The sequence below is a fragment of the Malurus melanocephalus genome, unplaced genomic scaffold (genome assembly GCF_030028575.1).
Source record: "Malurus melanocephalus ecotype Western Australia unplaced genomic scaffold, MMel_1.1 scaffold_683, whole genome shotgun sequence".
In the NCBI taxonomy this organism is placed as follows: Eukaryota; Metazoa; Chordata; class Aves; order Passeriformes; family Maluridae; genus Malurus; species Malurus melanocephalus.
The window spans coordinates 237685-265367 of record NW_026623915.1 but is presented as its reverse complement, the minus strand read 5'-3'; the positions used below and the strand labels follow the sequence as shown (position 1 = coordinate 265367).

At 58.6% G+C, this 27683-nt stretch overlaps 1 protein-coding gene across 1 annotated transcript in view; it reads left to right on the top strand.

Annotated features, from left to right (window-relative positions):
* The first annotated feature begins 1596 nt into the window (after positions 1-1596).
* Positions 1597-27683, top strand: part of ABCA2 (ATP binding cassette subfamily A member 2) — a 34214-nt gene continuing 8127 nt past the window's right edge. The window contains exons 1-35 of the mRNA XM_057384089.1: positions 1597-1780; positions 9087-9180; positions 9832-9834; positions 11475-11586; positions 12007-12173; positions 12376-12503; positions 12668-12772; positions 13221-13406; positions 13488-13706; positions 14325-14659; positions 14907-15066; positions 15278-15406; positions 15675-15842; positions 16583-16679; positions 17064-17237; positions 17318-17420; positions 17962-18076; positions 18431-18621; positions 18848-18998; positions 19300-19504; positions 19912-20076; positions 20371-20551; positions 20841-21053; positions 21365-21561; positions 21642-21824; positions 22241-22425; positions 22506-22626; positions 23276-23563; positions 24599-24817; positions 24962-25064; positions 25434-25759; positions 26200-26413; positions 26592-26697; positions 27030-27141; positions 27533-27593. Of these exons, the coding sequence (XP_057240072.1) occupies positions 1715-1780; positions 9087-9180; positions 9832-9834; positions 11475-11586; positions 12007-12173; positions 12376-12503; positions 12668-12772; positions 13221-13406; positions 13488-13706; positions 14325-14659; positions 14907-15066; positions 15278-15406; positions 15675-15842; positions 16583-16679; positions 17064-17237; positions 17318-17420; positions 17962-18076; positions 18431-18621; positions 18848-18998; positions 19300-19504; positions 19912-20076; positions 20371-20551; positions 20841-21053; positions 21365-21561; positions 21642-21824; positions 22241-22425; positions 22506-22626; positions 23276-23563; positions 24599-24817; positions 24962-25064; positions 25434-25759; positions 26200-26413; positions 26592-26697; positions 27030-27141; positions 27533-27593 (5582 nt within the window). The 5' untranslated portion in view covers positions 1597-1714. The remainder of the gene's footprint in view (positions 1781-9086; positions 9181-9831; positions 9835-11474; positions 11587-12006; positions 12174-12375; positions 12504-12667; positions 12773-13220; positions 13407-13487; positions 13707-14324; positions 14660-14906; positions 15067-15277; positions 15407-15674; positions 15843-16582; positions 16680-17063; positions 17238-17317; positions 17421-17961; positions 18077-18430; positions 18622-18847; positions 18999-19299; positions 19505-19911; positions 20077-20370; positions 20552-20840; positions 21054-21364; positions 21562-21641; positions 21825-22240; positions 22426-22505; positions 22627-23275; positions 23564-24598; positions 24818-24961; positions 25065-25433; positions 25760-26199; positions 26414-26591; positions 26698-27029; positions 27142-27532; positions 27594-27683) is intronic.

Here is a 27683-nt window from a genome sequence, read left to right as displayed (position 1 = left end):
TTGTGAAGCTCCCTGAGACCCAGGGGCAGCAGGAGGGAAGGAGCAGGAGACCAAGGTCAGGGCTTTGACCCATCCACGTATCTCCCGTTGTGCCTCTCCAAGGTGGAGACTCACTCTACTGTGTGACAGGGGTTATGAGGTGCTCCTCATGTGGGCTGGGGGCAACCCACACACAATTCTTTGTGGGGAACCAAGGGTGACTGCATCCCTCCTTTCCCAGGGACCTAGTAAAAGCCCAGCTCCCCTCAATTCTGGGCAGCCCTGCTTCCCGTAGCCCTGCCCACATACTCAGCATCCCTCCCAAACCAGTCACCCTCCCCAGAGCACAGAGCTGGACACACACTGCCTCTCTGCCACCACATCACCAGGCATTCTTTGTCCTCCTGGACCTCAGCACAGTGTTTTGCGCAGAAGTTTGGGGAATAATGTCGCTTTGTGTTGGACAAGGGGAGTTTTTGTTAGCCCTGGGCAGCTGCCAAAGGGCCTGCCCTGAGCACAGGCATATTTGGCAGCACCACTGGGGCTGGGGCAGCCAGAGAGGATTCACTGCTCCTGGCTACACTTGGCTTGGGAAGCAGCATGGAGAGTGAGATGGTCACAGAGAGCTGGTGGAAGGGAGAGGGAAGGTGTAGGTAGGGCTGCAGAGAGCAGGAAGAGGGAGGGACAGGTGGGAAATGGAGAGAACTAAGACAGGAAAAGGGAGGGAAAGAAAGATGGGGTGAATGGATGGAAGCAAGGACAGATGGAAGAAAAGATGGAAGGAAGGAGGAAAAGAAGGAAGAAACGATGGAAGGAAGGATGGAAGGAAGGCTAGATGGGAGGATGGACGGATGGACGGACGGACGGACGGACGGACAGACGGATGGATGGATGGATGGGAGCATGAATAGATGGGAATATGGATGGGAGACAGAATGAATGGGAGGAAGGATGGATGAATGGCAGGAAAAAAAGGATGGATGGAAGTATGGATAGAAGGGTGGATGGGATGAAGGAGGAGACCTGGCCTGGTTCAGGCCGTACTGCTGTTGAAGGCATCCTTCTCAGCCCTGGGTTCAAAGATGACAGGGTACAGATGYGGCAGTAGGTCAGTCCCTCCAAAAACACTCATGGACGTCCCAGCACGTGCCCGTGGGAGGCGTCAGGCAGGAGCAGGGTGGGCAACATCCAAGAACAGGGACAGCCGTGGCACACACACTCCGCAGCCAGGCGCTAGTCCGTCCTGTCCTGGGGGATAGGAGGGGCTGAGGCGTGGAGGTGACCTGTGTCTGGCTGCAGGGCGGGACGGCGGCTGGGGGGCGGCTCGAGGGGAGCGAGGATTACGCGGACCCTGGGGCAGCAGCTCCTCTCCGGATAGGCCGCACCGGGGCCACTGCTGCCGGGATGAGCCGGGCCCGCCCGCCGCTCCCACCCAGAGCAGATACCCGGGGCCCGGGTCCCGCTGTGCCAGGGCCACCGTGCGGGCGGAGCGGACGGGTCGGGCGGTGCCTTTAAGGGGCGGCCGCCAGGGGCCGCGGGCGGTGCTGGTGCTGGTGCTGCGCAGGGTTGGGGCGGGCGCGGCGGGGCCGGGCCCGGGCCCGGGCCGAGGTCGCTCCGCTTTCTCGCAGCCCACGGCGAGCAGCAGTCGGTGGTTGCGAGGCGATGGCGGTGCGCCGCGGGTGACCGCGAAGCTGTGCGCGGCGTGGCCCTTCGGCGGGGGCGGCCCGACCCGACCATGGGGTTCCTGCATCAGCTCCATCTTCTGCTCTGGAAGAACGTGACACTGAAGCGGCGCAGCCCGGTGAGCGGGGGCGGGAGGGCCCTACAGCTGCTGGGGGCAAGGCCGGGCCCCGCGCGGAGGTGGTGCCGGGGGGTTCCCCCATTGCTCGGCCCGGTGGTGTCCGCCCGTGTCGGGTCGCCCGTGCGCGRATCCTCGGGCCCGGCGCGCCCCCCGTGTGGTGGCAGCGGTTGAGACTCTCCCGCCCTGCTGTCGGATCCGTGGGGCCACTCGGGCCCGGGGGCCGCAGGAGGAGCACGGGACCGGGGCTGGATGTCGCCCCCCGGGTGGAATCGCTCCCTGATTCCCGGTGCCCGCCGGATATAAATATGTTCTCAGCCCGTATGTGGGTCGGAGCCGTTTGTCTTCTGTGGGCTGGAGAAGAGCTGCGCTTCGTGGGGTTGGGGGCCGGGAGGCTGTTGTGTGCCCCTCCTAGGCTGGCAGAAGGGGCAATATGGCACCGATGGCGCTGGGGCCGCGGGGCCGCTGTCACCGTGTSGCGGGCTCCCTGTGTGGGGTCACCATCAGCCCCCCGGGGGAGCCTCGGGCCGAGGGACCCCGCGGCTGTGGGCAGGGGGTGGGTGCGCGGCCCGAGGGAGCCGGTTATTTTTAGCAGGTGGGGGAGGGGAGCGAGCTACTGCTCGCAAGCTGGCATCGCTTTTCTCTTCCCCTCCCAAATATCCCGCAGGCCCGATCCTGCTGTTCCTCACTGCCAGCCGCCAGCACCARACCCGCTGTGTCCCGGCGGCCAGAGCAGCAGAGGCCCCTGTGACAGGAGCAGGGCCGAGCCTGGTGCTGCAGGCTGGTTTTCCTGAACGGCCGCCCTGATGTCCCCAAAGTGGATGAGGGGGTTTGCTCTTCGGCTGAGTCATCTCAACTCTTCATCCCCAGTAGAGCTGTGTGGCCATGGCAAGGGCTGCCCCAGACTCCAGCCCGCAAGGATGAGCAGCCTGGCACAGCCGGGCCCTGGCACACATGCTAGCTGACCCACCCTGGCTGCCATGGCCATTGGGTTACAGAGTGGGGGTGCACACAGCTTTTGAGGACTCCTTTCTTAGTGATGCCACAAGCCCCATGGGCAGCATGGRGGTGCAGTGCAGGAAACTTGGCTGGAGGAGGATGAGGAGCCCATGCCCCACCACCTCCATGTGTATGGGCTGTTGTTGGACTGCCACTGCTGCAGGCAGGGTGGCAGGGTAARGAGCAGCCTCTCCCTGCCCACCCAGCAATGCTGTGTGTGCATCAGATGTGCAGGGGACCAGCCATGTGCCAGGATGAGAGCTGGTCCCAGTGCCATGGGTGCTCATGGATGGATTTGGTGCAGTCCCTGGGATAGCTGTGCCCTGAGGATGCATGTGGCCTGTGTATGTCACCTCCCTCGTGGTGCTTCTTTTGTGTGTGAATCCCAGAGTCGCTTGATGTCCCTGGTCTGTGCAGGGGCAGTTATCCTTCCCACTCCCCGGGGAGCTCTGCCCTCTAGGAGCAGTGCTGGGCCAAGCTGCTGCTGCTGCCTGGCCAGGGCAGAGCCAGGCCCTGTGTGGTGGTTGTGCTGACATTCAGCAGCGGGTTCCCCGGTGCAGGTCTGGCTTGGCGGCACCCACAGATACATTTCACTGAGAAAAACCAGCTCCCACTGGGGTGATCTTACTGCACCAGCCAGAGGCTGGGGGRTTGGAGCAGGAAAGGGGGGATGCACTGGCCCATTTTCCTGCTGGGTGTTCTCCCAGGGGCAGGCAGGGCTTCTYGCAGTCTCAGAGGGGGAATGTGGGCACCAGCAGGTGCCTTTTGGCTCAGCTTGGGGCTGCCCTGGGGTCAGTGCCTTGCTACCACACATTCCTCTCCTGGTAACAYGCAGAGCAGCCAACCCAGTGCTGCAGGATGGGGTGGGAAGCAGAGACTGCAGGTTTGAAGGATCTGGACTGGGACTTGAGAGCTGGAGCAGTTCTGTGTTCTGTCAGTGAGAGCTGGAGGCCTGGGGGAGTCACCATTGTCCCTGGCAGCAGGGTCTGTCGAGGATCAGGAATGCAGCAGGGTACAGCCATGGTTTTGGGACACTTTTTGTCCATGGGCGCTTGGTGAGGACTTGGCCAGGCTGCTTATGGATGGGTGGTGGATGCAGGGAGAGCTGCAGCATGGCTAGGGAGATGGTTGGATGCTGTCCCGTGGCAGCTCTGTAAGGCCTTGTGTCCAGCCCATGGGAGCTTTGGACCTTGCCARGTGTGGCTGAGCTGTTCCAGGGGCTGCTCCAGGTTTGAGCCTGATTTTATTCTTTCCAGAGCAGAAATTCAGGCAGGAGCCCTGGGAAGATGGAGGTCTGAGCAGAAGAGCATCAGTGGCTCTCAGTGAAGAGAAGTCTGAGCTGTGGGATCCCCTGGGGTGCCCATGGCAGCCCTGGGGATTGCTGGCTGTGCCTTGAATCTGCTGGGACAGGAACTGGTGAAAGATGGGCTCTCCCATAACTTTGGTATCTGTTTTAAACCTGTGTTGGATGCAAAATTAGCAGGTGCTCTCTCAAAAGTCACCACAGGCACAGTTCAGGGTTTTCACCTGCCTGCCCTGGGGCTCTTTGTGCTCATGCATTTTGGATGGACAGGCAGCTGGAGCTTCCAGTGTTGAAAGTGTGCTGCCAGGYGTGCTTGGTCCTGAGGAAGGGTTGGTGGGCAGGTCAAGGCTCTTTTGGGGGAATGGTAGGAGCCAGRTTCTGTGCTGTTGTGATGCTGCAGCACGTTGCTGAGGCTCCCTGTGGCATGGGGAGTAGGGAGAGGAAGTGGCATAGGGAGAGCTGACAGCAGCACGGCTGGTCTACCCTGTGCAGGATCTGTGCCTTCTGCTCTTTTTCYTGGAGTTGGGAAAAAGACTCTCCACACAGGAGCTGGCAGATCTGTTCCTTCCCCCTGGCTGGTGGCAGCAGAGCTGGGGGCAAACKAATGCTTCCAGAAAAAGGAAGGTTGAGGGGCTCTAAGAGTGCCTCTGCTGGAGCACCAGTGTTTGTAGGACCCCATGCTGCCAGCTCCTGCTGCCAAGGCTGGGAGAATGCAGGTACCAGATCCTACTGCAGCAATCAGTTGGGTGCTGCCATCRCTCTGTGGGCTCTTTGCCCCTTGCTGTTTGCTGCAGATGTGGGAAGGGGAAACACAGGTTTGGCAGGGATGTGCTGGCCTGGCAGTGTCCCTGTGAGTCCCTGCTGGTAGGGCAGYTGGGGGGCACCTGTTGCAGAGCACCTTCTTCCACACTGGCTCTTGGCACGATCCTGTGCTTGGGTCAGGCATCTTGTGCCAGTGGGAGGGTGGCCATGTCCCAGTGCTGTGTGGCCCTGCAACAGGAGACTGATGAGGATATGCCCCCTCAGCCCAGGACACTGGTGCAACCGTGATGGGTGTTGGGTCCTTGGCTCAGGAGATTTGTTGACCAACCCCTGCAAGGATTTCTTTCTCCTCCAGCCTCCCTAAGGCTGGACCCCAGGCTGATGTGGCAGGGCTGTCAGGGTTGGGGATGTGCYTACGCTGGAGGCAGGGGCTAGTGAGACAGGAGGTGATGGACACAACTGGCAGTGACCAGARTCAGAGGTGAGGGCAGCCAAGCCTTGGCAGGATGGGAGTTGGCAGCCCTTGGACCTGGCCTTGTCTGTCCCTATGGGGCAGGTGACCKTGAGGAGGTCTGTCAGGCCCACAGCTGCGTGGTGACTATCAGTGGGTGTGCATTGTGAGGTCCCCACTGGAGTTGGGGGACTTGGCATGGCCTCATTTATTTTGGGGCCTATTTGGGGCCTAGAGCTCTTGTGCTCATCTTTCCCAATGACCATGGCTTTTACCTGCCTATGCTTTCTGGCTTTCTGTGGGCAAAAATGGGTGTTTAACTGTGGTTATAATCTGGAGCCATGAAAATTTAAAGGTATTTYTGCAGCCTTAAAATGCTGTTGGAAAAGTTGGATCCTGCAGCTGAGAGCCCCATCCCTCAAGGCTCCTGCAGGCCAGCACCTGTTGCTGGTTTCTGCTAGCACTGTGGACAGCACTGGGATAGGCAGACAGGGCTGGCAGGGAGTAGGCAGCAGCTCCTTACTCCCATGAGGAACACGGGCAGACCTTGCTCTGCCCTCTGGGGCATRTGAGCAGGGGTTTTGAATGCTGTGTGTGATGCTGCTTCACCTGTCTTGGAGCCAGTAAACCCCCTTGCAGGTGCCAGGCTATGGAAGAGGGGGGCAGACATGGCAAGTTTGGGGTGCAGGGGTGTCACTGAAGCTGCCAGCTTGAGGGTCTTRGGGTGAGGGTGCCCAGCCCATGGCTGCCCCTCTCCCATGCCTTGCTGCCTGGAGGCTGTGGCTGTCAGGCATTGCTGGGGACAAGCAGGAGGGAACTATGCAGACTTTTGGATGGCAGCAATGGATGGGAAAAGCTGYCTCTGCCTGGCATGTCTGTCCCCATGAAGACTGCTCCCATGGCTACTGGGACATGAGTGCTGCCAAATCCTGGGGACACCAGTAGACTTGTGCAGTTGTCCATGACCCAGCACCCATGTCCATGCTGACCCTGGCTCCAGCACATCTCCCAGCTGTCCTGGTGCTGGCTAGAGGGTGGGCACGGTGGCATCATCGTGCCAGGCCAGCCTGTTTGCTCTGCTCCGTTTGCACCACTGCCCTGTGGTGCTTGTCTGGCCTTTTGACCTGTGTGGGAGCCACGTGTCGCAGCAGGCACTGCTGTCTCCCGCTTGGTCCCCTCACAGCCTCTCACTTCCATCTGATGGTGTGGCGGAGGATGGGCACAGGCRTTGAGTCACTGTCCCAGTGCTCCAGGAGAGACATGTGCCCCTACCAGGGGCCAGCACCCATCCAGCTCTACCTCCCTGCCGGGAAAACTGGGCAGTACCTCACCATCCCTGCCTCCAACCAGGGACAGGGTGAGCATGGGACAGGTTACCCCCACTGTCTGTAGGGTGGCAGGTGGACACCCAGCACTTGTACAAGCCCAGACAGCACCCATGGCCTCATCCTGCTCACATCCAACCAGGCTGAGATGACCATGTGTCAGGGGATATGGGAGGGGTAGATGCCACCACCCAGGAGCTGTCCCTGGCCCCCACAGCCACTCTCGCCTGGTACAAGGGCTCCCAGGACCAGTGTCCCACCCTCGGTCCTGCACCTATGCCCTTGTCAAGAGAGGAGGGAAGCGGGGGATGAGTGAGAGGGCAGGGCGCACTAGTTGGTGCAGTCATGGCCAGCTACTGGCAGGAGCTGGCTCCTCTTTTCTCTCCTTAGYCCTCTCCTGTCCTCTGGACAGTATTTCCTTCCCAGTTGCTTGAATCCTGGCCTTCCTTTCCTTCTTGCTTTCTCATGCAATCCCGAAATGTCCTCCAGTGTCCTACACCTGCAGGCAGGGACCCCACCATTCCCAGGCTGTGCTGGTGCTGGTTGTCCCCTCTGGGCACCTCTCTGGAAGRCTGAGGTTACCTTGGGCCCATCTGCATGCCAGTGCCCCTGTCCCACTGTGGGTATGGTGCAGCCCTGGCCTTCTCTGCTCTGGGGGAGTTCCCATGGGGGCAGCCCTGTGGACCAGGGGGTTAGGATCAGTCCTAGAGGTGCAGACTGGTAAAAAAACAGCCATCTGCTACCATGTCTGCCCATCACCATGTCACTCTGGGTACCAAAGGTGTGGGGGCAGCGTGCTGTGACACTTGCGTATGTGGCAATGCAGAATGGGCTAGGGACAAGGAACATCTCTGAGGATGGCGATGAGAAAAAGGTCAATGACCCATGTCAAGAAAATAAATAACAGCAAGCAGGTTCCAGCAAGCTGTTGCCACCAAGGACAATCCCCAAGGGAGCCTGGTACAGCCCAGCATGGATGTGTGGGTATGGTCCTCTCCAGTGCCTGGACACAGAGGCCCCATTGTGTGCCTGGTAAACAGACAGGGGCGGGGCAGAGCAGGGRCCACGGGACAGCAGTGTGTGTCAGGGTGTCCCCTGCTATCCTGCCTTGTGCAGGAACAGTGACACRAGCGACTGTCTATGACACTGGTGGTATCAGAAAGATGAGGATTCTCTGGCACTGCTCCTGGGACATTTTTCATCCCCTCTAGCCCTTCCTCCTCTGGTCTCTCTCTCCCTGAAAACCAGGAGCTCTGGCATGGTGAGGGTGGCATGGGTGGCAGCCATGGGTGCAGTYGTGCTCATCCCAGACACTGTGGCCATTTGCTCACAGGGACCTGGGTGCAGGAGTCCCTCTGCTCACTGCCATTTGGGGCTGCACTGATTTTTTTGACAGAGAGTTAGCAGCCCCTGAGTGAGGCAGCATGGAGGGGATGTTGGAGGCAGGAGAGCCTGACCCTGTCACCTGCTGGCAGCTGCATCCTTCCAGGCAGGTCTTGGCATATTAAAATCCATTCTTCCCACCCCATGGGCTTGCCTGTTGGCACTGGTGGAAGCCCAGTGTGGGTGTTGTAGCAAGCACCTTCCCAGCAGTGGAGCTGGGCCCCTGCCAGGCAGCTGGTTTCAGGGCGTCAGCAGCTGCCTTGGGTCTGATCTGGCCCTGGAGTGAATCAAAGTTGTCTCCCCTCACCCTGTGCCTCCTGCAGTTTCCAAACCTGCAGTGGTTCCCCACCACTGGGCAGCAGGGCTGTGACACGTCTGGGCACTCTGGTGCAAAGTGGCAGCAGCTGTACTGGCAGTGTGCCTGCTCCTGCTGGTGGCTGGAGATGCTCATGCCTGTCCCCAGGGCCTCTGGGCATGGAGCCTAGCCTGGACTTTCTGAGCCACTGTGGCCAGGGATTCCTGGGGATTTGCTGTTATTTAGCATATCCTTGCAGCTAGAGGCTTTTGGGAGGGAATGGAAGGGGTGCCACAATGGCCCAGCTGCACCTGGAGCTGGTGCCAGGGCCTGGCTGAGCTGAAGGTCTGCCCTCTGCTATTAGACTGCTCAGCTATTGGATCCAGTAGTGGCACAGGGGACAAGGGGACATCATGCCAGGCAGCTCCAGGCTCTGAAGGCACTAGCCTTCAGCAATTGAGGTCTTTTCCCTGGGCATCCCCTACTTTGGTGGACCATCAAGGCTGGGCTCAAACCCCAGCAGCCTGTTAGCAYTGGTGGAGGAGGGATCCATCCCTACTGTGTGCTCTGCCCTGTTGGCAGTGCTCTGAACAGGGTGGAGCAGTCAGGGTTTGGGCAGGAGGTTGTGGGATGCCCAGGAACCTATTTGCTACTGGCTGAGCTGTGACAGAGCCACCAATACAGCACTGCATTGCGCCAGTGCCTGGGGACCCCATACTGCCCACGATCCTCCCTGGTGGCGGGGTTCTCTCCCTAGGCATCATGTTCCCTCTGCTCTGTGTCATCCCCAGTGGGTGCTGGCCTTTGAGATCTTCATCCCCTTGGTGCTCTTCTTCATCCTCTTGGGGCTACGGCAGAAGAAGCCGACCATCCCTGTGAAGGAAGGTGAGTCCCACTCAGCAAGGCAGTGGTTGGGGCAGTCCCCCATTTGGGGACACTCTGAGGCTCGGGGGAGGTGCTCTAACCTGGGGGCAGAGGGGACCCAGAGAGGCCTTTTGGGGGGCATTGCTCTGGGCAAGGGGCTGCAGCCAAAGATTGGTTGGGGAGATACAGTGGGTGGAAGTGACAAGAGTCTATCCCAGCTTGGGGAGGCTCCCTTGGGGGTGGCAGCACCAACCAGCCTGTGACTGTCATTGTCACAGATATTTTGTGTAGGGAGGGTTGAACTGGATGGTGCTGGAACAGCCCCCTGAGTTCTTGAGGGTCAGCTGGAGTGGCTCTGGGAAGGGCTCCCAGTGGGTGAGAAGTGACCTACAGGAAGCCCTGGCCCTGGGGGGCTCAGAGGCCTGGCAGGGTGATAAATTGATGGGACTGGAGCTGGGGGCTCTGGGAGATTCCAGCTGGAACTTTGGCCTGGGCTCTGGTTCCCGTGGGCTGTGCTGCTCGGAGGAGACAGCGGGAGGAGCTGCCAGCCCACCAGGGCCTGTCTACATCTACCTTGATGGGTGCCCTGGCAGAGGTGGCACAGCAGGRCCAGGGGAGATGCTGGGCACTGGCRGTRACACCACATAATGATGGWTTGAGCCTGTGTTTCAGTGTGTGCCAGCGAGGGAGAGCCCAGCTGCCAGTGCGGTCTGGCTGCAGCAGGTGCTGCCCGGGTTCCTGCCCCGGTGCTGACGTGCGCTCTGTGTTGTGTGGTTTTTGGTTYGGTTTTTTGTTCTTTTTTGCTCATGTTTTCTTTTTCTTTCYCACCATCTCCCCTGCCCGCCTGCCCTTCATGCCTCTACTGCATGCACCAGTCTGTAAGTTGGTGGGATGGGTGGGTGCCTCCCCCTCTTCCTGTGCCAGTGCTGGCCTCGTAGTCTGGGGAAGAAGAGCCTGGTTTAGATCAACTCACTCTGGCCTAATCCATGCCTCTGTAACCCCCTTGCCTTCCTCCACAGCTGGTGAAGATGAGCTTGGGCAGCACAGTATGGCCYCTCCTTGCTCCTCCCTGGGGACTCACCAGCCATTGTGGTGTACCCCCTTGGCTGATGATGCTGAGCTCCCCAGGTGCTTGGGCCACTGGTGGCCATGTCCCTGGCCTCCTAAACTGCATAGGGCTCTCCAGGCCAGGTGGAGGCTTGTCTTAACCCTTCTTCTTGCCTCCTTCCTGGGGCAGGTACTGTCACCCWTGTGGTAGCCTGTGGTCACCCAGTSTTGCCCAGTCACCAAGGGCTTGGAGCTGGCTCCCACCCGGGCACCACCACCAGGTCCCTGTCTTGGCCCCTTATRGCTGGGACAAGCTGGGATGTGGCACTAGAGGTGCCTCGAGGTCAACACGGTGCTATACACTGACTTTGTCACCAAACCGTGGCATGGCCACCAGTGTGGGTCCCAGCACCCCATAGGCTTCTGGCCCATTCCATACTACACATTCCCCTTGTTCCTGCCAGAAGCCCATCTTCACCAGTCCCCGCTGATTGTGGCCGTGCTAACAGCACTGACCCATCTCTAACCACAGGGTTATCCACTGGGGTAGYGAGAACAGGGTCCCTACCTGGCACTGCCCGGTGACAACCTGTGGTCTCCATCAGACAGGGGCATTCTGGGCTTGCCCTGTCCCAGGGAAGGACACAGGAGAGTCCCAGCAGGGACAATGGCTGAGTGCCACTGGATGGGGGAAGGTTCATCAGCCCTTTGCTGCTTCTTATTTCTTCATCTCCCTGCTCCGTGTCTCCATTTCCACCCACCTCCAGCCACTGCACGTCAGGGCAGCTGGGTTGGGGAGAGGCTCKGGGCTCTGGGAACTGCAGGTGACAACTCTATTTTCCCTGTTTTTTTCTTCCTCCTTTTCCTCTGGAGAACTGCCACTGCCTCTGAGGCTACTAACAGGAGGGGCTGGGAGCCTGAAGGCGGTTGGTGGCCATCTTGGGGGCAAGCAGCAGAAATTAACATTGTTGTGGGGCTCAAGGGACCCATCACCCAAAGAACAGTGGGTAGGGGCAGGAGGGCTGGAGCCAGGGTTGTGGGTGCTGCCTGCAGCCCCACAGAGTTACCAGCCAGGACAGTCCTGGTGGGAAAGCTGCTGACTTCTGACCATGGCCGCCAGCCTTTCAGGGGCTCACAGACCCCAGCACGTGCTTTTCTGAACTGAGTGTCTGTTTCTCTGGTGGCTCCTTCCTCCTCCCTGCCTCTTCACTTCTCCTCCCCCCTGCCTGCACTTTCCTTGGCCTCTTCTGCACTCTTGCTGGCTCCAGCTTTCTACACGGCGGCCCCACTCACCTCGGCCGGGATCCTGCCCATCATGCAGTCCCTGTGCCCTGACGGACAGCGTGACGAATTTGGCTTCCTGCAGTACTCCAACTCCACGTGAGTCCTGCCCCCAACATGCTCTTCCTCTCCCACCCCACGCTCGTGCACAGAGCCTGCCCCTTTCCATGCTGGCASTGCCACCCTGGGGCCGAGGCAGGAGCGAGCATCCCCAAAGTGCTTGAATGCAGACCACCATGTCCTCAGGGTGCAGGGAACACCTCAGCCTGTTCTGCAGTGGGCTCCCAGGTGTTTGGTGCTGGGAGGAGGATCAAAGTGGCACCTGGGGACACCTTGAGATGCTGGAGCTCTCTTCTGAAGCCTGGCACACTGGATTCAGTGCGCAAGCAGGGGTGGTGGTGCCCTGTTTCAGACAGGACTGCTGTCCCCTGCACCTGAAGAGCTCTTTCTCCCAGAGCTCTGGGGAAGGTGTCTCCCTCTCCCTGTCCCTGAAGCCAGGCCGGTGCTGGGCTCCCACAGGGTGACACAGATTCTGGAACACCTCAGCGAGGCAGTAGAGCAAAGCAGCCTCTTCGACCCGGAGCACCCAGGACTGGAGGAGGAGCTGGAGTCACTGCGCCAGCACCTGGAGGCCCTCAGCAGCCCTGAGCCCAGCTCCATGGAGACCCACTTCAGCAGCCAAGCAGGTGGGTTGTGCTCTGCCTGCTCCAACTGCCTTTGTGGGCAGGGACAGAGGTGCCAACTTGACTGACACCCAGCAAAGTGATGGTGTATGGCAGTGCCCTGCCACTGTCCTCCATCGCTGCATTGGGCAGGGCCAGCTCKGGGGCCATGCCCTGTCCCTAATGCTGGTGGGCTGCTCTGACCCCCCACATTGCTCCTTGGCAGGGTCTGGCTTCACGCTGGCATGGGCAGCCAAAGACCAGGGTGAGCTGCGGCGCTTTCTGATGGAGAACTTGTCCCTCCCCAACAGCACAGCTGAGCTGCTCCTGGGCTCCAGCATTGACCTGCGGGAGGTGGGTGACTTCTGGGCTTTGCGGGGATCTGTGCTACCCTGTGAATGGCACCAGCTGGGATTTATCCTACCCTGCTACCCCACACCAGGGTCTTGCTGGGCAAGGTGCAGCAGTGGTGCTCCACTCCGGGCACACGTGGCAGCTCTGCTCTCATTCCGGTGCAGGTGTACCGCCAGTTTTTTGATTCCTTTCCCTTGGTACCTGATGAGACCCATGAGCGAGACCTTTGGGATGGGTTTGGCCACAGTGAGAAGATGACTCAGCTGGAGGTGAGGAGCARTGCTGTATGCAGGGCACATGGTTGGGTAAAGGCCGATCCTCTTGTCCCCTCTATATCCCACCCCAGGTGATCTGGGGGTGTCTATACTAGTAGAGGGGTTGTGACAGGACATTGTCAGGGGGCAGAGCAGCAACAGGGATGGCTGGGGTCTATCCTGGTGCTGCCACTAGTTTCCCCAGTGTTATGAGACACACCAGTGCCTATGCCTGGGTTTACCATTGCAGTGTGGGTGGTGGCTGTAGAGGGAGTAGGGGAGATAGTTTCCTCCTTGTGCCTGTCATGCAGGGCTTCCTGCTCCCTGCATCTGCACCTCCCTTTTCTTCCCCTTCCTGTGGAGACCATGGATGCTGTGGGGCTGTTCACATATCTTGAAAACGCAAGGAGGGTAACCTGGGAAGCCCCCACTTCACCAGCCATCTCCATTCTTCCTCTTGCAGAAGAGCCTCCCCAGTGGCTGGAGGAGCCTGCAGGAAGGGCTGGTTCACAGAGTGCTGCGGGACCCAGTGGCAACCCCGCACCGGCCGGCACTGCTCCGCGTGCTCTCCCAGGCCCTGGGCCTCACCAGYGCCGCTGTGGCACCTGCCATCTCTGATAGCCCCCAGGTCTTTGTCACCGAGATGAAGGTGAGCACCTCGTGGGGCTGCCTGGGCCTCTCTGCCCGAGCAGGCGCTGCAGCACTCTCCCTACAACTTCCTGCCCTGTAGAATGTCCTCTTCACTGGGCCAGTGCTGGAGCAGCTGACATGTGAGCAGAACCCAGGGGGACTGCGCCGCCTTCTGCACGTGTCCCCCAGACAGCAGCCACTGCTGGCAGCGTACCGGGCACTGGTCTGCAATGGCAGCCAAGCCACCCGCCAGGAGCGCTTTGCCCAGCTGGCCACCGAGCTCCAGGAGCAGCTTGACATCCCCAAGATCGTCAGCAGGGTGAGAGCTGGGCAGGTGGGGCAAGCTGGTGGCAAGGATGAGACTTGGGCAGGGTTTTCTACTTAGTTGGTGTTGTGTTGGGATGGGGAACTGTTACATGGCCTGGCTTCTCCTAGTCACCCTCTTCTCTGACATGAGCACCCCCTATCCAGCTCCATGGTAAGATCCCAGGTGATCCCCCCTCTAACACTTGCTTGGAGACTGCCTGTTGGATGGGACTGGGTATCCCCAACATGTTCCAAGGTGTCCCTGTAGGCTTCTTTCCCCAGGATTGCCAATGCCCTTGGTGGCACAGCTCAAGGCTGACTCTGAGATCCCACTCCCTTGTCCCACTCAAGCTTGATGTGTCCTTTGTAGGCACAGAGGACAACCCTTCCTGTCTTGAATGACATCTYGTGTCCTCATACAAGTCTTTGCTAGCATCTGCTGCCATTCTCACTGCCTGATAGCCACAGATGCACAGCAATGAGCCTAGGGCCTTACCTGGGCACAGCTCCAACCTTTTAATCAAGAAAGTGGAGTTGCTACTGCGTGGGGGCTCCATTGGTTCCTTCCTAATGGCGAGCAGGACCTTGTTGTCCCAGCAACGAGTAACTCCTTGTCCACTCATCCCTGCAGCTGAAGCTGGACGAGGTGAACAGCACGGCCACCCAAAGCCGCCTCCGTGCCCTCCTGGAGGACCTGGTGGAGATGGAGAAGGTTCTCCGGGATGTGGACATCCTCTCGGCACTGGCCAAGCTGCTGCCCAGGGGAGCCTGTGCCAGCAAGGCCCCACCACCCACTGCCAACAGCACCAGCTGGGCCAGTGCCAATGCCACAGCTGGCAATGCCACAGCGGAGGAGGAGGATGGTGTCGTGGAGGGCCCGGCTAGCAGCGACAACCCCCAGGGGCAGTTCTCAGCATTCGTGCAGCTTTGGGCAGGGCTGCAGCCCATCCTCTGTGGCAACAACCGGTAGGAGTACTGGGGATGGCTCCAGGTGCTGCCTGCACAGGTTAGGGGTGTCACGCCTTGCTGAGCAGGCAGGATGGGTGCTGAGCAGGCAGGATGGCTGCTGCAGCCAAGGATGCTCCCTGTGTTGGGCGGCACCACACAGGCACTGGAGTCAGTGTGAAGGCCTGACAGGGGCAGGGGTGGGGGCTGCCTGCAGCAAGGGATGCTTAGCCTGGGGCAGAGTGGACAGCCTGAGCCCCCTTTGCAGGACCATCGAGCCTGAGGCACTGAAGCAGGGCAACATGAGCTTGCTGGGCTTCACCAGCAAGGAGCAGCGGAACTTGGGCCTCCTTGTGCATCTGATGACCAGCAACCCCAAAATCCTGTATGCACCTGTGGGCACTGAAGTTGACAAAGTCATCCTRAAGGTGAGGATGCATAGGCTGGGACCCCCATCATTCCTCTTCCACCAGTCCTGCTCTGCAGATGGGCTGTGTGGCTGGGAAAAGGCTGACTGCCAGACACTGGCAGCTCCCACAGGCAGCGGGAGGTGGGCATGTGTGTCCATGGCTACTAGCCATCTCAGAGAGCAGAAGCCTCTGCCTCTGCCTGCTGTGTGACCTTCCACCTGGCCCCCAGGCTAATGAGACCTTCGCCTTTGTGGGCAATGTCACCCACTACGCCAAGGCATGGCTGAACATCTCCCCTGAGATTCGAGCCTACCTGGAGGAGGGCAGGCTACAGAGGCGCATCCGCTGGCTCCAGCAGGTAGGACAGTGTGGTGAAGGTGAGTTTGCCTGGGATTTACTGCCCTAGCAGTGAGAAGGGGCTGTCCTCCCCCCAGATACTCTGTAACTTCTTCCCTGGTACTCACCTTGCTCTTGTGGGGACTAGTCTGGATCCGTGTACAGTGTGCATGCCATCCCCCATCCACAGAAGGAGCTTTGAGTCCTACCTGTGTCCATGGGAAGGATAGTGACCTGAGTGGCAGAGCATACCCCAGCTTCTCCCTCCTGTGTCTTCCTCTCTGTCTCAGTTGACCGCTGACCTCCACAAGCACCCAGAGATCCTGAATGTGTCTGACAGTGATGTTCTCCACAACTTCCTCAATGGCAACTTCACCCTGCCCAATGCCAGCGTCCTGCTSCAGCAGTTGGATACCATTGACAATGCTGCCTGTGGCTGGGTCCGCTTCATGGCCAAGGTGAGATGGARCCCACCTGTGGGAGCATTGAACCATCCACAGCCAGGTGTGGAGCTGAATAGGGTCAGATCCATTGAGWTGCTTTTCAGGGCATGGGACAGGAGCCCTGGGGGAGGTGGTGGCTCCTGCAGTGTCCAGAGCTTTGGGGTGGATGTCTAGGGTGGAGGTGCTCACACACTTGTCTTCAGGGGCTGGCGGTGGCTTTGGGTGGCACATGCTGTACTGTGTGCAGGCTCTGTGTGCCAGACCCATCTGGGGCCTTGGGATCTCWCTAGCCTGCTGGAGCATGTCCAGAGAAGGGCAAAGGAGCCAGGGAARGTTCTGGAGCACAAGTCTGATGGGGAGGGACTGAGGGAGCTGGGGGRGCTCAGCCTGGMAAAAAGGAGACTCAGGAGGGATTTTCTAAGTTTCTACAATTACCTAGAAGGGCATTGCAGCCAGGTGGGGATTGGTCTYTTCTCCCAGGYAACAAGTGACAGGACRACAGGAAACASCCTAAAGTTGTACCAAGGGTGGTTCACATTGGATTTTAAGGAAAATATTTTCATTGAAAGGGTGGTCAGCACTGGAACAGGCTGCCCAGGGCAGTGGTACTAACCCTGAAAGTGTTCAAAAAGCATGTGAGTTTGACACCTGGGGACATGGTCTAGTGCTGGGCTTGGTARTGTTTGGGTTAATGGACTCGGTGATCTTAGWGGGCTTTTCCARTCTTAGTGATTCTATGATTCTCCTCTCACTAGGTTAGTGTGGACATCTTCAAAGGCTTCCCAGATGAGGAGAGCATTGTCAATTACACACTGAACCAGGCTTATCAGGACAACGTCACAGTGTTTGCCAGTATGTCCGTGGGAAYCAGCCCTTCTTAGGGGTCCCTGAAAGTTTGCATTTCTCCAGCTGTGCCCCAGAGCCACTGGCTTCAGGATGAGGGTCCCTTGGTGCACATGTTGGGTGGGATAAGGGGACTGAGATCTCATGGTGCCCATCCTCTGCCCCAGGTCGAGTGCTGCTTGGCACAGCACCATACTGCTGTCCTGGCTCTCGTACTGCCACAGCCTACTGTCTGTGTGCCCTTGCATCCCATGGGCATCTCGCATCCCCAGCCATGCCACCTGTTTCATCCATGGCAGCCCTCACAGTGCCTTCCGCAGCCCCGCCTGTCGCTGTGGGCCAGCTGGTGTGGCTGTTCCCCTGTGGACTCCCAGCCTCTTCTGCTGCCCACAGGTGTCATCTTCCAGACCAACAGGGATGGCTCSTTGCCCCCCCATGTCATGTACAAGATCCGGCAGAATTCCAGCTTCACAGAGAAGACCAATGAGATCCGGAGGGCATACTGGCGGCCTGGCCCCAACACTGGCGGCCGCTTCTACTTCCTCTATGGCTTTGTCTGGATCCAGGGTAAGTGTCAGCACCCTGCCACAGCTGCCCGAGGCCCTGGCCCCTGTGCACTGATCCTGGCCTCTCCTCCTCTTCCACAGACATGATGGAGCGTGCCCTCATCAACACATTTGTTGGCCATGATGTGGTGGAGCCTGGCAACTATGTGCAGATGTTCCCCTACCCGTGTTATACCCGGGATGAGTGAGTAATACCTGCCTGTAGAACCTTTCCCTGTCTGCTTTGCAGGCAAGGATACTTCAGCTGAGAAAAGGGAACAAGTTTGGGGCCCTGAAAGGGATTGGTGGCACTGAGAGTGATGAGCAGCCAGTTAAGTCCAGTTCTTTGGACTACCAGGCTCAGAAAGGCAGGGGAAAGTAGAGGAATGGCACTTTGTTCTGTCAGTGGTTTAGGGGCAGCACCTGTAGAAGTTCCAGAGCCACCARTGCTCCTGGGCAGCAGGTGAAGACCCTGTCCACACCAGGATAGGCATAGCCCTCAGTTGAGCCTGTGGCTACTACCTGCCTGCCAGCAGGCCTGTAGCAGGCCTGCCAGCTACAACACTGTATTGTTCCATGGTCTCACTGGAGAAGGTCTTTTAGGGCACTAAGGAGGTGTTGGCTTAGAGACTGATTATCCCTGAGTGATGGGAGAGCCCATCCAAGGCCCCATGCCCCAGGGTCTCCCTAGGTCTCTGTGGCAGTGCCACCATCCAGTTCTCCCCTCTCTTCCTCTACCCCATCAGCTTTCTCTTTGTCATTGAGCACATGATGCCTCTGTGCATGGTGATCTCCTGGGTGTATTCAGTGGCCATGATGATCCAGCACATCGTGACAGAGAAGGAGCATCGCCTGAAAGAGGTGGGGATGGTGGAAGAGATTCTTGCGGGGGAGGAGGCATATCTGAGCCCTACATTCTGTGCTGTGTCCCTGTCACTTTCCTTGTATTTTTGGGTTGCATGAACTGGGGCAGATGCAGATCCCAAATCCCTGGGCTGAGYTGGTCCTTCTGAGTGTCCCCAGGACGAGAGGAGCCCTGCCCAGTGCTGGAGGGAGCCGAGTTCCTTGGCACCCCAGTACAGGGTGCTGTCCTGCCCATTCCTAGCAGCTCCCATGACCCCTTGGTACTACCCCTGGCTCACCCAGCCCAGTGAAAATGGCAGTAGGGGTGCATAGGGTTGGGAACAGCCCTGCTAATCAATTTTGGCTTCACAGGTGATGAAGATGATGGGCCTGAACAATGCAGTGCACTGGGTGGCTTGGTTCATCACTGGTTTCGTCCAGCTCTCTATCTCSGTCACGGCACTCACTGCCATTCTCAAGTATGGCAAGGTCCTGATGCACAGCGACGTCCTCATCATATGGCTCTTCCTCGCTATCTATGCTGTGGCCACCATCATGTTCTGGTGAGCTGCCTGATCTGTGCTGGGCAGTAAAGGGGCATGGGCAGTGCCAGGTTCTTGTGCCATGGAGCAAGRATACTGGGAGCTGTGTGGGCAAGGGCTGGTGGAGGCCTACAGTCCTTCCAGGAAGATCTGGGTACCCAATTTATTGTCACAACACCACCAAACCAGATGGTGTAGGGGATGTCCTGGTGGGGTGGGATCCAAGGAGATGCTGTCCTCCCTACAGCTTCCTGGTGTCGGTGCTCTACTCCAAGGCCAAGCTAGCCTCTGCTTGTGGTGGCATCATCTACTTCCTCAGCTAYGTGCCCTACATGTATGTTGCCATCCGAGAGGAGGTGGCGCATGACAAGATCACAGCCTTTGAGAAGTGCATTGCGGTGAGTTGGCTGTGGCAGCTGGGGACATACTTGGTCCCAGGTTTCCCTTGGGCACCTCACGTCCTGTACAAGGTCACCAGGCTGTCACCAAGTCCTGGGCAAGCCTTTGTCTGTATGAACCAACTCYCTGTGGGATGTTGGAGGCATCTTTAGAAGGTTTGGTGTCTCTTGGGGCTAGGAGCATTTCCATGGGGCTGGGTGGGGCAGCACTGGATAGGAATTCAACCCAACCTTTTCCTGTGAAGCAGCTGGCCAGTAGTTCTTGCTGATCTCTTGTWCCCTTCCCTCCACCTCTTCACAGTCCCTCATGTCCACCACGGCCTTCGGGTTGGGTTCCAAGTACTTTGCATTGTATGAAGTGGCTGGCGTGGGTATCCARTGGCACACCTTCAGCCAGTCGCCTGTGGAAGGAGATGACTTCAACCTCCTGCTGTCCATGATGATGCTGGTTGTGGATGCCGTGGTGTATGGTGTACTCACGTGGTACATCGAGGCCGTGCACCCGGGTACGTGTGGGCAGAGGGACARTAGGGCACCCCAGACCTTACAGGAGCCTCTTTGTCCTCATCTACTGGTATCAGCCAGGTGTCTCAGTTCAGGGGCCAGCTGTAGCAAAGTCTGATGTCCASAGCTGGGATACTGATCCCCCTTATCCCCTCTTGTGGAGGCATCTCAGCTGCTCCCTTTTTCCTGTTGTAAAGTTAAAGCATGAGCCAGTGCAACCCAAATCCCAAGGGAGTTTGTTTGAGCTGCCCGGTGCCCAACTGGCTGGAGTGCTCACAGCCCCCACTCTGCAGTGACCTGGGGCACCCTCCAAGCCCATGCCCATGCCAAGTTCTGACCTGGCCCTCAGCAACTTGTACATGGTCCTGGATGTGGGGTTGGCCCTGACTCCCTGGGGCTGTGGTTGCAGGCATGTTCGGCCTGCCACGGCCCTGGTACTTCCCTTTCCAGAAGTCTTACTGGCTGGGCAACGGGCGTGTGGAGACCTGGGAGTGGACCTGGCCRTGGTCGCGCACCACCCGCCTCAGCATCATGGAGGAGGATCAGGCCTGTGCCATGGAGAGCCGGAGGCTGGGTGAGGGCAGCTGTGGGTGGCCGTGGGTGACACAAGGGTGGCCCTGGCTCTGTCATGGGGTCTTGCCTTGGCCATAGACCCCTGTGCTCTTGTCAGGGCAGRGTACTGGGCCAAATACTGTGGCCTCTGGGAGCTGTGGGATGGGGTAAGCTGGCAAGAAGCAAAGGGGAAAGGGCCATAAGCCARCACAGCCACCATGGGATGGAGGCGGGTTGGTTTGTCCCCAGGGAGCCCCATGTGAAGCCTGGYGTCCCTGCCCTCCTCTGGCTCTTCATCATCCCACTGTCACAGCAGAGGAGACGAGGGGCATCGAGGAGGAGCCGACCCATCTCCCCTTGGTTGTCTGCATCGACAAGCTCACCAAGGTCTACAAGACAGACAAGAAGCTGGCGCTAAACAAGCTGAGCCTCAACCTCTACGAGAACCAGGTCGTGTCCTTCCTGGGGCACAATGGTGCAGGCAAGACCACCACCATGTGAGTGCCTGTCCGAGTGGACACAGACCAYGTTCCACTGGCCAGTTGCAGGGTGGAAGGGGCTTCAAGAGGCCCCTGCAGGGCCCTGTGGCAGCTGGTGCCATGCCCAGAGGGCAGCAGTGTGGGTGTGGGGCTGGCACAAACATGGGATAGGCAGTAGGCATGTGGCCCTGTGCTGATACTGCTCTGCCTGGGGCCCAGCAGATGCTCCCAGAGGCAGTGGTTGGGACTGGGACCAGACTGAGGTGTATGAGCTCCCTCACATTGTTGCCTTTCTCCATCCATTCAGGTCCATCCTCACTGGCTTGTTCCCTCCAACATCGGGCTCTGCTACCATCTATGGCCATGATATCCGTACAGAGATGGACAAGATCCGGAAGAACCTGGGCATGTGTCCCCAGCACAACGTGCTCTTTGACAGGCTGACGGTGGAGGAGCACCTCTGGTTCTACTCRCAGCTCAAGAGCATGGCAGAGGAGGAGATCCGCAAGGAGATGGACAAGTAGGCACCCTCCAGCTCCTTTCTCTCCATCCATGCCTTTGCATGAATGAGTGTCCTTCCTGCTGTCTGTGCCATGGAGGGTGATCTAGTGGCAGAGGTGTCCCCTGGAGCAGCTCCACCAAGTGTTCTGCCCATGGGGTGTCAGGCTGTGGAAGTGAGCAGAAGATGCTCATAGCCTGACTACAGCTGGGCAGTCCCAGCAGCTGAGGGCCGTGGGTACCATGTGGGGAAGAAGCATTACAWAGTCCCCACAGGCACTGGGCACCAGTACAGCCTCCCCAGCATTCCTGGTGCTTCTGCCCTGTCCCCAGGATGATTGAGGACCTGGAGCTCTCCAACAAACGGCACTGCCAGGTGCAGACTCTCTCAGGTGGCATGAAGAGAAAGCTGTCAGTGGCCATTGCCTTCGTGGGTGGGTCACGTGCTGTTATCCTGGATGAGCCTACTGCTGGCGTAGACCCATATGCTCGAAGGGCCATCTGGGACCTCATCCTCAAATACAAGCCAGGTGAGCAGAGCTGGACAGAGCCTGGCATGTTCCTCTGTGGCAGCCCTGGCCTCTCTGCTGAGGCTCTGTGCTGCCATCAGGGAGGACCATCTTGCTGTCCACACACCACATGGATGAGGCTGACCTGCTGGGGGACCGTATCGCCATCATCTCCCATGGCAAGCTCAAGTGCTGTGGTTCTCCACTGTTCCTCAAGAGCACCTATGGTGAYGGCTACAAGCTGACAGTGGTGAAGAAGCAGTCGGACACCAGGAATGGCACAGGTCWGGGGAACAGCAGGACCCTTTGTTTAGAGGAGTAGATGGGACCAGCCCTTCTTCAGCCCTGCAAAGGAATGAGAGGTCAACACCCAAGTGACCCATCCTGAGTCTGCTTAGGCAATATGAAGGGCAGAGTGGATGGGGCAGGGGTGTAGGAGGTCCTATTGTTCAGCCTCAATTTTTCTCAGCTGTGTCCTTGGCCAGACCCTACAAGTGGTACTTGCCWCCAGGTGCTGGTTCTGTCTAGCCCATGGGTTGCCCACCAAGATGTCCAGTGTGGGCCACATTGTAGAACATCCAGCCAGGCCAGGCAGGGTGATGGGGAAACCTCCATGGTGCTGGGGAGTAGGGAAAATATGGTGGGTCTTGGTGGGAGGCCAGGGGTGAAGTGTTCGACGGGTGCTGCACCTTTGCCCCAGAGCCAGGCCAGCCGCACAGCCCGCCAGGCCACTCCTCTGTCAGCCCCTGCTCTGAGCCTCGCGTCTCCCAGTTCATCAAGAAGTATGTGGCCTCCTGCCTCCTCATCTCAGACACCAACACAGAGCTCTCCTACATCCTGCCCAGTGAGGCCGTCAAGAAGGGCTGCTTTGAGAGGCTCTTCCAGGTACCTGCAGGGTTGGGCAAGGCAGGGGGCTGTGGCACTGTGGACATCTGCCCTCCTCATATAGCACTTTGCTCCCACAGCACTTGGAACAGAGCCTGGAAGAGTTGGACCTTACCAGTTTTGGGCTGATGGACACCACACTGGAGGAGGTCTTCCTGAAGGTGTCTGAGGAGGACCAGTCTCTGGAGAACAGTGACGTGGGTATGAGCACTGAGAGGGGCACACGGTGTTGCTGGGGCTAGTGAGTGGCTGTGTGATCTTGCTGGGCTTGGTGGCTGCAGGAGTTCCCTGTCCCAGGTGGAGGAGAGGTTCCTTGCAGAGCCCATCCCAATCAAGGGCATGGAGAAGCTCCGAGGGCTGGAGCCCCTCTGCCATGGAGCCAGGCTGGGAGAGCTCGGGGTGATCACCTGGAGAAGAGAAGGTTCCAGGGAGACCTTATGGCTCCTTCCAGTGCCTAAAGGGGCCTTGGAAAAAATGAAGGAGAGGGACTTTACTTGGGCAGATAGTGTTAGGACRAGGAGGGGAATGGTTTTAAACTAAAAGAGGAGAAATTTAAATTAGACTTTTGAAGCAAATTCTCCCCTGTGAGGGTGGTGAGATCCTGGCACAGGTTGTGCAGAAGAGCTGTGACTGCTCCATCCCTGGAAGTGTCTGAGGCCAGGCTGGACGGGACTTGAAGCAACCTGGTCTAGCGAAAGGTRTCTCCATGCATGGCAGCTGGAGTGGAATGAGATGAGGTCCCTTCCAACCCAAACCAGTCTGTGGTTCTATGATGTGATCCATCTCCAGTCGATGCCATGCTGCAGAGAAGAGTAGCATGGCTGGTGGCAACCCACATTTTCCTTTTCAGACATGAAGGAGTCCAAGGATGCCCTGCAGCCACCTGCCTCTGAGCTGGGCCCAAAGCTTGAAGCCAACGGGGAGCCCCTGGCTGAAGCAGCCATGCCAGAGAAGCCCGAGGTGGAGCTCAGCAACCTGGTGACCTGCTCTAAACTGGCGCAATCGCAGGCGTCCCTGCACTCAGCGTCCTCGGTGGGCTCCGTGCGCGGCGATGAAGGTGGGGCTTATTCGGAATTCTTTGGGGATTACACGCCCCTGTTCGATAACCAGCAGGACCCTGATAACGTCAGTCTGCAAGGTTGGTGCTGCTGGTGCCCGACCAGTGGCAGGGGCCGGGGGAGGCACTCAGCCGGGACATGGAGGGTTTGCCCAGGGCAGGTAGAGCTGGCCCTGATCCCACAGGGTATGTAGTTGTGTCTGAAATGGGTGTCTGGGACTGCTGGGATGAGAGCCCGTGGGGAGGGGGCTGATGGTACATCTACCAACACAGCACCCAGAGAGCCACAGCCTGGGTGGGAGGGCTGGGAACGGGCTCYTTCCACAAGTTTGCACCCCAAACTGGCAGGGTGTGCATGAGGGTCTCATGCCAAGGTATGGAGCCAGCAAAGGCAGCTGGTGTTGGCTCTGCCTCTGCCTCCTGTGGATCTCCAGTGCCACCTTGCAGACTTGCCCCACTAACATGCCCTCTCCCCACACTGGCACCCATTGGGTTTCTCCTCTTGGCACTTGGGCACAGAATCACCTTCCAGTTGATGGCTTCACCTYTCATGCCCTGCCCCTGGGTGCAAGGTTCTCCCTGCCTGGATGCTGGGATTACTGGATATGGAGGGTGRCGGCAGGTGCCCCAAGGTTGTTGCTATAGTCACAGAACCTGTTCTGGGTTATCTCAGCAACTCTTGTGATTGATTCAGGGATGTGCCACCTTTACCCCCCACCAGAGCTGTGGGAGGCAGAGCTGGGACAGTGCTGTGGCATAGCTCCCACTGCCTCGCTGGGACTCCCACATGGGTCTTGTYCCCTGTTCCTGAATATGCTGACCCCTCACCAGCTGGTAGAGCTGATGGGAAAACTGAGAGGTTCTACAAAAAAGCACCAATTTAGGTTGTTTTTTTTTTTAACTGTTACCTAAATCTTCCATTTGGGGCCAAGAGGAACATGCCAGTCAGCTGCCTTGCTTTCCACTGCACTGCTGCTGTGGCTCAGTGGCAGAATTGGGGTTTGGTGCTGCTCTGACTCTTGGGGTGGCTGAGCTGGGCTGGGTGGCTTCGCTTCCTGGGAGCCCAGGTGAGTGTGGGAGAAACTGCCAGGCAGCTGATGTCCCTCTCCTTTCCAGAGCAAGAAGCAGATGCAGAAGCAGAGGATCATGACCTGGCGGGTCAGGGGAGCTTCAAGCTAGAAGGCTCGTGGCTGAAGCTGCGCCAGTTCCATGGGCTGATCGTCAAACGCTTCCACTGTGCTAAGCGCAACACCAAGGCTCTCTTCTCGCAGATCCTCCTGCCCGCCTTCTTTGTCTGTGTGGCCATGACTGTGGCGCTCTCCGTGCCCGAAATAGGTGCGTGCAAGCCACCTACCTACCTGCATGCTGAGTGGCATGTTGTGCCTGCCCCAGTGTGGCCACTGGCTGCAGGAGGACAAGGCCAAGGCAGTCTCCCTGTGTGCAGTGGGTACGAGAAGGTGTCTGTCCTTGTCCCCACAGGTGACCTGCCACCCCTCATCCTCTCRCCATCCCAATACCACAACTACACTCAGCCCAAGGGCAACTTCATTCCTTAYGCCAACGAGGAGCGGCACGAGTACCGGTGAGAGCTGCCACCACTGGTGACCAATACCCCATGCCCAAGGCCCATCCCTGTCTCCATCTTTGGGGCTGCAAGGGGGGATGTGGGAAGGGCAGCTCACAGCAGGCCTAGTGCCAGGGCTGGTTCAGGYTTGGGGCAGAGCCTGGCTAGTGCCACATGCCCTGGCAGAAATCAGCCTCTGTCCTGCCCAGAGTGTCTCTGGGACATGTGCCAGCCCTGACACTGTGACTAGCAGCTCAGTCACACCAGGCACAGGCTGTGTGTGCCCATGATAAGTGYCAAGGCCTGAGGGAGGTTCCAGAAGAAGGTGGCCACGGCACTGAGATCTGTCTCCTGTTCCTTGCTCCTCACTGGCTCCTTTCCCTGCAGCATTAGGCTGTCTCCTGATGCTGGCCCTCAGCAGCTGGTGAACACTTTCCATCTGCCCTCTGGTGTGGGGGCCACCTGCGTGCTCAAGACACCCTTTAACAACACACTAGACCAACCCATGCAGACCCTCAACCTCAACAGCAACGAGTCCAAAATGCTGGCAGCCAAGTACTTCGATGCCATGTGCATCGACTCTTTCACCCAGGGCCTGCCGCTTTCCAACTTCGTGCCTCCACCTCCATCTCCAGCTCCCTCTGACTACCCCATCTCAGTGGATGAGGACCTGCTCCATGCCTGGAACTCCACGACCTTCTCTGCTGTTAAAGGTATCACCTGTGCTGGGTKCTCCTGTGTCTGGGAGGTCTCTCCAGCAGGGAGATTATGACTCTTCTTGCAGAAGTGGCTCCAGGGACCCTTGGAAGTACCTGTTAGTCTGGCCTGGCCACACAGCAGAGTTGAACTTGTGGCTCTGGCCCTGGAACACTGTCCCCATTCAGCCCCAGCTACGCCAGTAGAGCCCCTTGGATGGTGACACTGTCACAAAGCCCTGGGGCCAGCCTTGCATYACCTTTGTTGGATGTGGTCCATTTCTTTCTCCAGCCACACCTTAYGGCCCATCTCTGGAGCCTCTATTCCCCCAAAGCTTTTCCCACRTCCATTTCTTGGTCACCAGGACCCCGCCTGGCCAGCCCCTCAATGCTCACACTGTCCACAGCACCTGGGGCAGGCAGGAGCCTGGCTGTGAGCCACCCGTTCTGCTCCTCAGGGACCGTGACCTCAGCCCCTGCCCTGCCCCGCATCATCCATGAGCCCATCAAGTGCACATGCTCCATGCAGGGGACTGGCTTCTCCTGTCCTAGTGGCGTGGGGGGCCATCCCCCACAGATGAAGGTGGTGACGGGGGACATCATGACAGACATCACAGGACGCAACGTTTCTGAGTATCTGCTCTACACCTCGGATCGYTTCCGGCTGCACAGGCAAGAGGGGAGGCTGGGAAGGGGGTGCCTTGCACCATGGAGTAGGGRTGAGGTCTGGAGGCCTGGGGGACGCATGCCCCAGGGTGCTGGCTGSAGTCAGTAGCGTGCTTGAGCATGGCTCCACCCCTGGAGGTGGGGAAAGAAGCTGCAGCTTCCTCAGCAGTGCCTTGTCCTACAGGTATGGGGCACTCACGTTTGGCAAYGTGCAGAAATCCATCCCGGCCTCCTTTGGAGCCAGGGCTCCAGCCACGGTGCGCAAGATTGCTGTGCGGAGAACGGCCCAGGTGGGACAGCACTGCACCTCGGTGGGGGAGATGCATGRGGAGGAAGGGGGGCAGGGAGGGACCTCTGGGACTGCTCTGCTGCAGTGCTCTCCTCCAAGCGCTTTAGGAAGCTCCAGCCATGTGGGGGTGGTCAGCAGATCTGGCCCAGCACTGTCAGCAGTGAGGCTGTTGCTGGGGGATGTTTTCCCCACAGCCTTGAGCACAGCTCCCTATGGCTGGCTGTCCATCCCGTGCCATCCCATGCCATCTCAACCCAACCCATCCCAACCCATCCCATCATCTCTGGGTCCAGCTCTCTTGTAATTTCCCACTATTCCTCTCTCTTCCTCCAGGTCTTCTACAACAACAAGGGCTACCACAGCATGCCCACCTACCTCAACGCCCTCAACAATGCCATCCTGAGAGCCAACCTGCCCAAGAGCAAGGGCAACCCGGCTGCCTACGGTGAGGATCTGGAGGTGTTTGAGGGCAGGAGGATGTCAGGAGCAGCATTAGGGCTCCTGGGCCAAGCAGGCTAGTGTCCAGCTGGAACAGGGCTTCACATATCTCAGCTCTGAGATAYGAGAGGTGGGATGAGTTCTTTATCAGGCCTGGGCTGGAATGTCCCAAAGTGCTGCCTGGAAGTGCCTGGGTTTATGTCCTGTTCATGGGTACTCTCCAGTGTAGGAGTGCTTCACCTTTGAGGTACTGAGTTACTTCAGAGAGCCCAGCTCTGCCTGAGCTTTGAGTTTGAAACCCATGCTGCTCAGAGCCAGGACCAGGAAGACTGGGGACAAGGGTCTTTGTCCTAAGCCAGTTTTTATTCTTCCATGTTTCTTCTTGCTTGTTGTTGCAGGCATCACAGTCACTAATCACCCCATGAACAAAACAAGCGCAAGCCTGTCCCTGGATTACCTGTAGGTCCAAGGAGAGGGTCTGAGGGAGGGTGGCTGTCCCATGGGAAGTAGGGGACTTCTTACTGGTGGTTGCAGGGGAAGGCCAAGGCT